General features: G+C 34.2%; 1 protein-coding gene across 3 annotated transcripts in view; it reads left to right on the top strand.

Annotated features, from left to right (window-relative positions):
- CEP126 (centrosomal protein 126) overlaps window positions 1-14,504 on the top strand; it is a 122,478-nt gene that overhangs the window by 74,751 nt on the left and 33,223 nt on the right. For all 3 annotated transcript variants that reach the window (XM_040257867.1, XM_040257868.1, XM_040257866.1), the window contains exon 6: window positions 3,410-5,543. In XM_040257867.1, the coding sequence (XP_040113801.1) occupies window positions 3,410-5,543 (2,134 nt within the window). The remainder of the gene's footprint in view (window positions 1-3,409; window positions 5,544-14,504) is intronic.

The raw sequence follows: 14,504 nt of genomic DNA, 5'->3' as shown, positions 1-14,504 counted from the left end.
ATAACAACCAAAAAATAAGTACATTTTACTGTAGATAAGTATATCCCAATAGAGTTGATTTAAAAATTAAAAAACAAAGCATGTTAAGTCTAGTACAATTTATATCAGTAACTTACAAGCAAAGCTTGAAGCTGATCACGTTTCATTTTTTAGTGATAAGAAAAATTCTGAGAAAAAAAAGTTGATTTAGTGAAAAGTTTGCTGAACTTCTTTTTAGGTGCTTTGGGAAATGAAGCAACCACAGACCTAGGCAAAGAGAGATGTTAAAGCCACAGACATCATACTTATGTCTAAAAGGACCTTCTAATCCAGATTTCTATATCTCATTAGATGCAATCTCTAAGAAATTCTTGTTAGAGTCATAGAGCTTTTAGGAGCCTCATTATCAATTAAAATCACTGTGTTCCAAAAGTAGACATTGATGGAGCTGTGCTTTGCTTTGTTCGAGTTAGGTTGAAGGAAATGACAAGCAGGGAATAAATGCTAGTAATATCAAACTCTTATGAACCATTTGCAAAACATTTACAATAGTATATCAATAAGTATTAACTATATAAACTAAAATGTTTTTAATCTGTAACTGATTTCATTGGTTTCTCAGTTTATTTTCAGGGCTAAGAAAAATACTAAATTTTTGTTTAACATCAGAATATTTAAATTTCCTAAAATTTGTGTAAAATTTTAAGGCAACTAATTTTCTTTGAGTTCATTTAACTTTTTCACTAGATTAACAAATTAAAGTCTTCCTGAATTTATTTCTACATATGTTATGCAGATTAATGCTTTTTAAATATCAGTGTTATATGTGTGTAATTAGAAATAGTTTTAAACGTTGACTATACCATCACTGCTGATGGTGACTGCAGCTGCAAATTTAAAAGATGCTTCTCCTTGGAAGCCAGGCTTCAACAATACATGAACCAAGAACTTCCAGATGTTAAAGCTGGATTTAGAAAAGACAGAGAAACCAGGGATCAAATTGCCATCACCTATTCGATCATAGAAAAAGCAAGAGAATTCCAGAAAAAACATCTACTTCTGCTTCATTGACTATACTAAAGCCTTTGACTGTGTAGATCACAACAAACTGTGAAAAATTCTTAAAGAGATGGGAATACCAGACCACCTTACCTGCTTCCTGAGAAGCCTGTTTGCAGGTCAAGAAGTAACAGTTAGAACCAGACATGGAACAAGGACTGGTTCCACATTGGGAAAGGAGTATGTCAAGGCTGTATATTGTCACCCTGCTTATTTAACTTCTGTGCAGAGTACATCATTGGAAATGCCAGGCTGGAGGAAGCTGGAATCAAGATTGCTGAGAGAAATATCAATAAAATCAGTTATGCAGATGACACCACCCTTATGGCAGAAAGCAAAGAGGAACTAAAGAACCTCGTGATGAAGGTGAAAGAGGAGAGTGAAAAAGCTGGCTTAAAATGCAACATTGAAGAAATGAAGATCACGACATCCAGACCCATCACTTCATGGCAAATAGATGGGGAAACAATAGAAACAGTGACAGACTTTATTTTCTTAGGCTCCAAAATCACTACAGATGGTGACTGCAGCCACGAAATTGAAAGATGCTTTCTCTTTGGAAGGAAACCTATGACAAACCTAGGCAGCATATTAAAAAGCAGAGACATTATTTTGGCAACTAATGTTCATCTGGTCAAAGCTACGGTTTTGCCATTAGTCACATATGCTTGTGAAAGTTGAACCATAAAGAAGGCTGAACGATGAAGAATTGATGCTTTTAAACTGTGGTGCTGAAGAAGACTCTTAAGAGTTCCTTGGACTGCAAGGAGATCAAACCAGGAAATCCTAAAGGAAATCAATTGTAAATGTTCATTAGAAGGACTGATACTAAAACTAAAGCTCCAATACTTTGGCCTCCTGATGCAAAGAGCCGACTCATTAGAAAAGACCCTGATGCTGGGAAAGATTAAAAGTAGGAGGAGAAGGGGACAACAGAGGACAAGATGGTTGGATGGCATCACTGACTCAATGAACATGAGTTTGAGCAAGCACCAGGAGATGGCGAAGGACAGAGCAGCCTGGCATGCTGCAGTCCATGGAGTTGCAGAGTTGGAACAACTGAGCAACTGAACTACAACAACACCTTGGAATAGCTATGACAAAGCTACATAATGTATTAAAAAGCAAAGACATCACTTTGCTGACAAAGGTCCATATAATCAAAACTATGGTTTCTCCAGTAGTCATGTATGATGTGAGATTTGGATTACAAAGAAGGCTGAGTCCCGAAGAAGTGATGCTTTCAAACTGTGGTGCTGGAGAAGATTCTTGAGAGTCCCTTGGACTGCAAGGAGATCAAACCAGTCAATCCTTAAGGAAATCAACCCAGTATGTTCTTTGGAAGGACTGGTGCTGAAGCTGAAGCTCCAATACTTTGGGCACCTGATGCGAAGAACTAACTCATTAGAAAAGAACCTGATGCTGGGAAAGATTAAAGGCAGAAGGAGAAGGGGACAACAGAGAACAAGATGGTTGGATGGCATTACTGACTCAATGGACATGAGTTTGAGCAAACTCCGGGAGTTGGTGATGGACAGGGAGGCCTGGCATGCTGCGGTTCATGGGGTGGCAAAGAGTTGGACACGACTTAGTGACTGAACAACAACAATACTTTGAAGTGATCATGAAATTTTATTAAAAACTGATAATTTCCATTAGATTCCACTGAAGCAATGATGAGACTCTTACTGTAAAGAATTCATGGAAATTATTACTGTGCTAAATCTCCAAAAATGAGCCATTAAAATCAATAGTTCTCAGTCCTAAATCCACATTAGAATTCCCTGGGGAATTTAAAAATAATAATACCACCACCAGTGCATACACTCCATCTAAGTATTAAATCAGCAGGATCCAGGCATGTTTTCATAAACATCTTCCATTTTTATAGACCATGAGATTAACTTTTATAAGAAGGTATAGCCTTACCAGTAGGAAAGTCATATTAGAGTCATAGCGCTTTTAAGAGCCTCATTCAAGTCCAGTCCAAGTCTCATGAAAAAAAAAATACCCTTTGTAAATAACTATTTTTCAGAATTTCACATGCTGTTATGAAACCTTCAGGAAACTCTATTCTCTGAATGGAACAGCAATGGCAAAAATTATTTTCTAAGCTATAACTAATGGCTAGGATAATTGAGTAGTTACTTTAAGGTGAAGAAGCTAAGGCAAATACGTTTTATTTGTCTTTGTTGGCTCCCTCTTTTTCACTGTGAGGACTGCTCCAGGGATATGGATTATTTATATACCTATACTGTCTGTAGTCATATTACTCTCTTTTATGTGCCAAGTAATGGTGGTATATTGAATCATTTTTGTTGACACTTAAAATTTCTAAACTATAAAACAATGTTCTTTTTTTTTCTTTCAGAAATTTCATGATGAAGTTAATCAGATAATAAATTCTGAAACCCTCTCAAGTGTAGACAGTCTTGAGGCTCGAGAATGTGAAGAAATATATTTAACACTTAATAAGGAGCCTTCCACATCAGTCCAGCAGCAGAATTCTATTTCCCTCAAATCAGCAAATCTGCAATCAACTAACCTAAGCTGCTTTGATGAAGATAAACTGTCATTCTCTAAAACTCAACACATAAATAATTGGCTTATAAATATAGATGATCCAAATATTTTCTCAGATATTTTTAGTAAACCTAATGTTCTCCCTGATTCAAGTAAATGTTTTGATAGTAAAGAACAAAATCCATCTGCTCTGAGTAGAACTGTGGAAAGAGCCGTAAATACTGCTAATAATTCAGTAGCCGTTCTAGATAGCCCATCCATATTTGTACAAGATAAAAAAAGCAAGAACACATCTGAAATTAGTGTTATAAGGACAACTGACTCCTCTGCTGGAGCATTCAAAAGGGAGAAACCATTAGTTACTGAGGGCCCAAAATTTAAATTCAGTGAAGCCTGGACCACTCCAGATTCTCTAACCCAGGAAATCACAATCATTTCAGACCAAGAGAAATATTCTGAAATGACTCAAGAAAACAGAACTACTTCATGTGTACCTTTGGCAACACCTTTAGTTTTGCCATCGAATACACAATCAGCTAGGCCTTTACCAAAGAGCAGTAGACACATAAAGGAAATTGACCCAGTGCAGTGTTCTGATAAGTTAGGGGAAATAAAAGACATTAAAGATGAAAAGACAAAATATTTTAATTGTAATGAGGAAGAGTTGTCTTTATTTTCAGATAATTTTCAAGTCGCCTGTATACTTCACAACTCTGATTCAAAAGATAAAAAACAGAAAATACCTGAAGCATCAAAATCATTATCTAATATAATTTCTAATTGTGACTTAGTCAGTCAGCACAAGAAAATGAAATACAATATTTGTGAGAAGAATAGTGTGAGATTTCTTAAAAGTATTTTAAAGAAAGAATCAAAATACGAGCATGATTATTTTAAGGCACTGGTTACAAGCCAAGGCTTTAAGTTAGGAAATCAAAAAGCAGCAGATATCAGAGATAGTATTGAATTAACAAAAGAAAAAGGGAAAAGTGCAGAAACTCCAAAAACTATTAAAAAACTGAGATGGTTTGATGAAACTGGCAATACAAGGAAAAATGCCGAAGATAGTCATTTGCTGAAGAGTAGAAAAAGAGTATCTCAACAGTGGTCTCAACCATTCCACATTCGAGCTAAAAGTGGTGCTGCCAGCAACATGCCTAGTATTCCTGCTTCTGCTGTGGATTCTGCTAATAAAAAAGAGCCCAAGGACGATTTTATCTCTGAAAATGTCACTGCTTTAGGAGGATCTGGAATAGACCATGTGCCTTTGAACTGTTTTATATCTTCAGGTTATAACACTGCTAAACAAGCCTGGCCAGACTCCACAGAGGAGGAAAGTATATCCCCTGTAAAGAGTGGTGGTTGCAAAACTCAGAAAACTAATCCACAAAGGAGTGAAGCGAAAGTCATTAGAAGAACAAGATCCGCTAAAGTCCAGTCAGGCTTTGTAAGTATGAACAGAAAAGGCACTGTTATTCGACCACAGTCTGCGAGCAAAGCCAACACATTTGTACAAGCTCAGGGTAAATTAATTGTACCTCATCCTCCTCCTACATCTCAATTAAATATTAGAAGTTGTAAAAATATACAGGCATCTCAGTGTCAGTCTGTAATGCCTGAAAATTCTCAAAACATCAGTACATGTAACTACTTTAATTCAAAACATATGCTTCCAACAGAATACAAGTTGAATCAGTGGAATCAAGAAAGTAGTCTTCCACTCCCTCATGTCTGTTCTGACTTAGTCACTGTGATGCCAGCTCTACCATATTGTTCTTCGGAGTGCCAAACGTTAACGAAAATAAATCATTCACATGGCAGGCAAACTGTTGCCCCACAAGATGGGACATTATATTGCCCCCAAAGATGTCCAACATATGAAGAAAGTCATCCCTCTGTGACTCTTAAAACTACTAGAGAAGAACTGGTTCCTTTGTGGAAAAGACAGCATAATATTCTGGGTCAAAATGAAAAGGCTGCTGGTAAGAATAAATTTATATATTTTTATAGGTAAAATGTGAACTTTTTCTTATTGTGGTTTGATAATGTACCTTACAAGATATTAAAATTGAACAATAACAGCCTTATAGAAATAACGTCACCCATAATATTGTACCTATGTCTGTCTAGTAGCTAACACTTTTAAGCAAATGACCCAGTCTTTGCATAACTAAAATTAGAAACTTTTGCTAACTTCTGTTTATCCCCATGACTTGTTAGTTTAAAAGAGGGAAGACAAGAAATGTGGTTTGATTCTTACCCCATATCATTCTGTTATTACTGCAGTGTTACAGTCAAAATTTCTGTCAAAGTAAGCACAGTGGAAAATATTTGATTAAATTATTCTAAACAGGTGAATAAATGTGATTATAATACTTTTCTTTATTCTTCTTTAAAATTTTTGTTAAATTTAATTGTTATTAGCTAACAATAGGTGTGCCTAACCCTCTCATTATCTTTCCAAAAGAGGGGCATCTCTGTTTTAATTGGATTCATGTCAATGTATGGCAAAACCAATACAGAATTGTAAAGTAAAATAAAAGATAAATAAAAAAGAAAGAAAGAAAGAAAAAAAATAATAATAAATAAATAAAATAAGTCATTGTCAAAAAAAATTAATTGGCTATGTATGGAAGGTTTCATATGAAGGAAAAAAATATAGAATTCCTTTAAACATTTTTGAAAATTAGTTCTCTGTGTTATGTCGTTGCCCTTAGTAGGCCTGGTTGACTCTTCATGAAGCTACTTTCCTCTAAAGGAATGGACTATAGGCCCATACATTTTTCTACTAGTAGAAATCAGATGACTAGTCAGAAATACATAACATTTGAGAAAAAAATCAGAAAAGCAACTGTTTCTTTTCCCAAAGGTATGAATAAATATTAAGATATAAAGTGAGAGTTAGTTTAATATTTACACCTTTCTTCAATTAGACCATGAGATTTTAAGAACAAGGGAATTTTTTTGACTTCTTTACCTTATCCCCAGATTTTAACAGTGCCTGGCACTTATTAAGCACCCAAACTTTTCTTAAACTGAGTGGACACAGGCCATGTTAGCAGATGGGAAGCTAAATGCAAAGACTCTAGTTTTAAACTAGACTTCTAAATATTATTTCTCTCACTAAAGGTTTTGCTTTCTTTTTATCCAGCCACTTCACAGTATAACTTTAGTTTTCACACTGCTTCCAAAAAATGAAAGCATCATGTAGATTTGATATTTTAAAGGAAATTTTGATAAAGAAATTATGATGGTTAACTTGTGAATGTCTACTCTTTGCCAATTATAGTAATAAGTGCTTTATACATATTATCTCATTTAAAACTCACAGCAATCCTAACAAATACATATTTTTTAAAACATCATTTTGCAAAGAAGGAAATAGAATTGCCAAAAGTCAAGAGCTATTATCAATAAATAGCAAAAATAGTATTTTCATCCAAATATCTATGACTCCTAGTCCCATACTAAAGCTATGGGACTAAAGCTAGGTAATAAATATAATTATTAAGAAAACATATGTCTGAGATGATCAGGAAAAGCATTAGGAAGTATAGTTTCCCAATAGCATAAATATAAAAATATATGAAAATTATATTCTCATTCTCTGATAAAAGAAAAAATATATATTGTATATATAATCTGAGAAACCAATATTTTTCTAACATATAATCAAAGTAGGGGCCTTTGTATAAGAAATACTGGAAAATTTTAATTTTTTTAGCCATGTTTTTAAAAAGAAATATTGAAATTATATATATCCATACTTTTTGGTTCATTGCTTTGTTTTTATTGAAGTATAGTTGATTTACAATATCATATTAGTTTCCAGTATACATCACAGTGATTTAATATTTTTATAGATTATACTTCATTTAAAGTTATTAAAAGCTAATGGCTATATTTTCCTGTACTATACAATATATGCTTGTTGCTTATCTGTATTTTACATAGTAGGTTGTATAATTCCATACCTCTATCTTGCCTGTTCCCCCCTCCCACTTCTCACTGGTAACCACTGGCTTGTTTTCTATACTGTGAGTCCATTTCTGTTTTGTTATATACTTTCTTCCCTGGCGGCTCAGAGGTTAAAGCGTCTGCCTCCAGTGCGGGAGACCTGGGTTCAGTCCGTGGGTCGGGAAAATCCCCTGGAGAAGGAAATGGCAACCCACTCCAGTATTCTTGCCTGGAGAATCCCACGGACGGAGGAGCCTGGTAGGCTACAGTCCATGGGGTCGCAAAGAGTCGGACACAACTGAGCGACTTCACCTCTTCATATGTCTTATTTTTTTAGATTCTGTAAGAAAGTGATAACAGTAGTGTTTTTCTTCTCTGTCTACCTCATTCACTAAGAATAATATTCTCTAAGTTTGTCCATGTTATTGCAGATGGCAGAATCTCATTCTTTTTTATGGCTGAATAATATTCCTCTGTGTGTGTGTGTGTGTGTGTGTGTGTGTGTGTGTACCACATCTTTATCCATTCATCTGTTGATGAGCTCTTGCATTTCTTCCATAACCTGGCTATTGTACATAATGCTGCTGTGAACATTGAGGTGCACATAGCTTTTTAGATTAATGTTTTCATTTTCATCATATATATGTCAAGGAGTGGAATTGTTGGGTCATACAGTAGTCTTATTTTTAGTTCATTGAGGAAGCTTCATGCCCTTTTCCATAGTGACTGCACCAATTTACATTCCTACAGTATAGGAGAGTTCCTTTTCTCCATACCCTCTCCAGAATTTATTATTTGTAGACTTTGTAATGATAACACTTTTGACTGGTATACCTCACTGTGGTTTTGATTTACATTTCTCTAAAAATTAGTGATATTGAGCATCTTTTCGTGTGCCTGTTGGCCATCTGTATGTCTTCTTTGGAGAAATGTCTATTTAGGTCTTTTACCTGTTTTTTTTTTTTTTAAATAGGGTTTTTTTGTTTTTTTTTTTGCTATTGAGCTATCTGAGCTGTTTACATATTTTAGATATTAACCCCTTATCACAAAGAGTCAGACATAACTGTGCAACTGAACAAGAACAACAATTGGTCATATAATTTACAAGTATTTTCTCCTGTTCATGAGGTTGTCTTTTTGTTTTGTTGATGGTTTCCTTTGCTGTACAAAAGCTTTTAAGTTTAACTGGATTTTATTTATTTTTTCTCTTATTTCTTTTGCTTTAGGAGACAAATCTAAAAAAATATATTTCTATGATTTCTGTCAAAGAGTGTTACACTTATGTTTTCTTCTAGGAGTTTATGATTTCCAGTCATATTTAGATATTTAATCCATTCTGAGTTTATTTTTGTACACTGTGTTAGAGACTATTCTGATTTTTTCTTTTAGACTTAGCAGTCCAGTTGTCCCAGCACCACTTATTGAGGAGACTGTCTTTTCTCCATTGAAAAGGAGAAAAGATTAATTCTCATAGGTTAATTGACCATAGTGGGTGGGTTTATTTCTCGGCTCTCTGTTCTGTTCAGTGGATCTATGTGTCTGTTTCTGGGCCAGTACCATGCTGTTTTGTTGTTTATTTCTATACTTCTTATTATTGTAGTTATACTTAGAAAATCTAAAACTAACAAAACTTTGTATGTTCAGTCATTCAAACATTTTTTAAAACTGTTTTAAATATTAAACATTTCAAGTGAACCCCTTGTTAATACTGAATTATAGTTCTCAGGGCTATGTCACTTCGTATCTGAATCTGCAACCCCGTGGGCTGTAGCCTGCCAGGATCCTCTATCCACAGGATCTCTATCCACAGGGATTCTCCAAGCAAAAATACTGGAGTGGGTTGTCATTTCCTCTTCCAGGGGATATTCCCAACCCAGGGATCGATCCTGCATCTCTATGTCTCCTGTGTTGGCAGGCTGGTTGTTTACCACTAGTGCCACCTGGAAAGCCCATGAATTATAGTTCAGTGAGCATCTATTCATTTTTTTCTACTCTACTATTTGCTAGGCCATTTTTAATTTCATAGTCAGTGTACCCAGGGTTGACAATTATGGATGGTGTCTTGCTCTCTGTTAGCATATCCAAAACTCTCCAGCAAAACTTTCAGTAAAAACTCTTCCATGAGACCCAAGCCATTCAACGGTACCAACTCCTGACCTTTCAAGTCATTTTCCCCTGAAGATGACTTTGATATCTAGTTCACTGCTGCTGCTGCTGCTGCTAAGTCGTGTCAGTCATGTCTGACTCTGTGCAACCCCATAGACGGCACCCAACAGGCTCCTCTGTCCCTGGGATTCTCCAGGCAAGAATAGTGGAGTGGGTTGCCATTTCCTTCTCCAGTGCGTGAAAGTGAAGTCTCTCAGTCGTGTCCGACTCTTAGTGACCCCATGGACTGCAGCCCACCAGGCTCCTCTGTCTAAGGGTTTCTCCAGGCAAGAGTACTGGAGTGAGGTGCCATTGCCTTCTCCAATCGTCTTCCTTTATTGGAAAAGTCTTTGCTTTGGTGACTCAGCATTCATGTGAGTGAACGATCCAACGTCCTGATCTCTCTCAATCCTTTCTCACCTCTAGTGATTTTCTGTACTATTCTGCCTCAAGTACCCATTCCCTTTGTCATACTTTGGACTGGGTCAACATCAATAACTTCCTTACTTCTAAAATTAGTAATTTAATTTACATTCTTCTTTCTGATTGCAATATGCTTTTTGCACCAGATGTTTTATATCAGTGGAATAAAATACAGTCTAAAAACAGACTCATATTTGAATGCTTGATTTTTGGCAAAGATGGTACTGCATAGCAGGGAAAAAGTACTTGCCTTTTTATTAAATGGTACTGAGTCAATTGAATGATTTTATGGAATTAGTAAAATGACTCTTAGCTCACACCATACACAAAAATCAATTCCAAGTGAACTGTATATATGAATATGGAAAGTGAAAAAGAAATGCTTCTAGAAGATAATACAGGGAATGGGCTTATGACTTCGGGATGCGAAGAGATTTTTTACACAGACATAAAAAGCACTAACCATTAAGGATAAGACTGAAACTTTTTCATCCAAAACACCATTAAAATACTGAAAAGGCAAACTATAGAGTGAAAGAAGATATTTATAATGCATAATACCAACAAAGAGTCCATATCCAAAATATATAAAGAACTCCTATGATCAATAAGAAGAAGACATCGTAGTTATATGAGTCATGTTTGAACCAACAAAACAAAACCAGTAAGATATATTGTTTATTACAACAGATTGGCTTACATAAATATGGGGAACAGGATATCTAAGCAAGTACGAAATTTTTAAGGCAGGCCAGGAAGAAGGGCAGAAACTCACAGTAATATATGAAATTTGCCATTCACAGGCAGAATTTTGTATTCTCTCAAAAAAGACTTACCTTTGAGGCCTTTGACTTAATTGACTCAAGTTCACATGGGTTATCTAGGATAATCTCCATTACTTAAAGCAAACTGATAATAGACTTTAATAATATCTACAAAATACCTTCACAGCAATACATTAGTGCCTAATTGAACAACTGGGGACTGTAGACAGGTGACATATCAAAAAAACCATCACACCAATTTATTTTAAAGGCAGTATATTTGAATTAGCTTTTCATAAAGGAGGCTTATCAAATGGTCAATTAACATATGTAAAACTTCAGCCTCAGTCCTCAGAAGAATTCACATTAAAATAATTAGATAAAATTACATCTGAAGGGCTAAAATTTTTAAACTACAATGCTGTTAAGAAGGATGTGTGATGCCTGGAAGGTCACATCTACTAAATTTGAATATATGCATATCCTATGACTCAGCAATTCCAGACCAGCAGATGTATGTGTGTGTGTGTGTGTGTGTGTGTGTGTGTGTGTGTGAATTTCATTCATGTGTAAAACAGAAGATATGTACTTGAACTTTCATAGCAGTTTTATAGCCATAATCTAGAATGATCTCAAATGTTCTTCAGTGCTATAATATGTAAAGTAAAAGTTATTCAATGAGTGTAATACCATAATAAAAAATGAATCAGCCACTACTAAGAAACAGTAACATGACTAAATCTCACACCAGGATATCGTGCAAAAGAATCCAGTCATAAAAATGCATATTATATTCCATTTCTATCAGGTTGAAGAATAGGTAAAACCATGGATGGGGTTATATGGAAAGAGGTAAGAAGGAAAGCTTTTCCAGTGCTGGTAATGTTCTATTTCTTGACTTGGGTGTCTGTGCCATTTGGGTATGTCTACCTGAATACTTAAAATCTGTACATGTTTTATAGGCAGCTGTACTTCAGTTTTTTAAAAATCCAAATGATGTTGACATACTAAATACTTTGAAATCTGATTTCAAAAAGAATGCTTTGTTTTCTTCTCCAGGGAGTATTAAAAATACCTTCAAGGAATCAAAATTTTGATTATTAGAAAAGATCAAAGATACAATTGAGCTTAGCTCCCATATTTTATGGATGAGGAAACTGATACACATAATGAGATTATATAGCCCAAGAAGACACAGGTAGTTCAAAGCAGAGCCAGAATGTTGTATTGCAGTTGAATTTATTCTTACCTTAGAATAAATCTAGTTTTCATGAGATCAGAAATGTAATTAGAGATACTGAAGCAAATTATTCTAGATATAAATTAGGTAGCATTTACTATGTGCCAATCACTATTATAACCACTTTATGTGTGGAAACAAGTTTAATTCTCTCAATAACTGTGAGTAAATAATAATACTCCCATCTTATAAATGAGGGGAATGAAGCAGTGAGAGGGCTAATAACTTGTGTAAGTCACATAACTAGGACTAATGGCAGAGCCAGGGTTAAAATTCAGCATTCTGTCTCTGTTATCTCTGCTCTTAATTACTTAGCTATTATGCTTGTAATTAAAAACAAAAACAACAAAAATACCTCTCTCTGTAAGAAGATGGAGATGATCTTATCGTGGCAATTATTTTGAAATACATATGTTACCTACTAATCACATTGTATACCTTAAACTTAAATATGTTACATTGTCAATATTTCACTAAAGCTGAAGAGTATAAATTAATTTTTAAAACTCTGAATAACCACAAATTTTTCAGTGATCCACATTTTTAAAATAGTACATTCATCTAACACAGTTTGTCAAAAGTACAGAGTAACAAAAAAGTCATTAATCAAATGAATAATGGCATGAAGATTTAAAATCATCTTTACCAGTTGAAGTGATAAACCAAAACTAAAAAACTATGGTTTAGTAGAGATAACTATAGTCATGTATATGCATTCAATACAATTTTTAAAATTTTTTTATTGTAGTATGGTTGATTTACAATGTTGTTTTAGTTTCATGTAAACAACAAAATGAATCTGTTATACATATATTCACTTTTAAAAAAAATTTTTTCCCACATAGGCCATTACAAAGTATTGAGCAGAGTTCTCTGTGCTATACAATAGGTCCTTTTCAGTTATCTATTTTATATATAGTTGTGTGTATTTATCCATCCCAATCTCCCAATTTATCCCTCCCTCTCTACATTTAATATACTTTTTTAAGTCTCTCAATTGTGAAATGTATCTTACATACAAAATAATGTACATAATATACAAGAACAAGTTAAAGACTAATAATAAAAGAAACAAATGCCCAGTTTCAAAAATAGAAAATCACTGGTACTGTTGAAATCTCACATACCTCTCCTTAATTACATCCTTTTTCTCTCTTACAAAATGACACTATATAGAATTGTGTAAATGATTCCATGCTTTTCTTTATAATTTTACCATATATAAATATATCTCAAACAATATATTATTTAGTTTTGCAACTCATATAAATAGAACCATTTCATCTATATACTTCTATGATTTGCTTTTTTTCAATTTGTGTTTTGATTCATTATTATTGATTAGTTTAGCTACACTTCATTTGTATTTGTTTTGTATTACATTTCATTAAAATTGCTGTATTACAGTCTATGGAAATTTTTCATTTTCCTACTCCTGGCCGTTTAGATTCTTTCAGTTTCTTGCCTTTATGAATAGTGTTTCTAGGAACAGTTTTGTACATTTGCTGATACACATGTTGCTGGGTATGTGTATCTCAGCCAGGTTAAGTATACTGCTACAGGTAATGCCAAATTATTTTCCAAAGCAATAAATGAGAGTGCCTTTACTACATGCTCACTAAACCTCCAGTAGTCAAACTTTTTAATATTTTCAAAGGTATGGATGAGAAATGGTGTCTAATTATAACAGTTTGCATTGCCCTAGTTACTAATGAATTGAGCATTTTTCATATGTTTATGCACAATTTGCATTTCCTTTTTTGTGAAATGTCTGCTCTTGGGTTCTGAGTTTTTCTTCTTTATTGATAAAAGTTCCTTATATCAATATATTCTAGGATTCAACATCAGTTTTATGTATTGCATGTATTTTCTGCCAATTTGTGATTTGTGTGGTCTTTTTTTTTGTGTGTGTGCATTTTGCTTCTATCTATTTAGTTTGGCTTTTCTTTTTTTTTTACAGAAGCAAGATATCTATCTTGACAATTTTTCTTTAAGAAAAGAAAAAAATCAAGACAAAACTAAACAAACAAAAAAGAAAACTTTACTATACCTGTTAGAAACTTAATATAATTTTAGGCAATAATAACCAGATCTTTGGAAGTACTTCGATAGTCTACATTATTTTAAGCTATATATTTTAAGAGCTGTATATAAACAAACTGGAGTGAGCCAGAACTCTGGAAGGAGGGGTTGTTTCTGAAGACCAATTAAAGGAGCTCAAGCCAGAGAGATATGTACAGGCTCTGTACAAATGTTTGAAGGTTTATTATGTAAAAAAAGGAGGAAACAGAACTAAGTGAAGGAGTAAAATGTGCAAAGATGTTTTCAGCTCAGCATAAGGAAGAATTTAAGCTAATACCACCAACAATTGAGGAAGGTACCCCATGGGGAAGTGGCTCCTCATCACTTAAGCA

Source organism: Oryx dammah, unplaced genomic scaffold (genome assembly GCF_014754425.2).
Source record: "Oryx dammah isolate SB20612 unplaced genomic scaffold, SCBI_Odam_1.1 HiC_scaffold_17, whole genome shotgun sequence".
NCBI classification, from domain to species: Eukaryota; Metazoa; Chordata; class Mammalia; order Artiodactyla; family Bovidae; genus Oryx; species Oryx dammah.
Note: the sequence above shows the minus strand (reverse complement) of the source record. Positions and strands in the feature narration are given on the sequence as shown.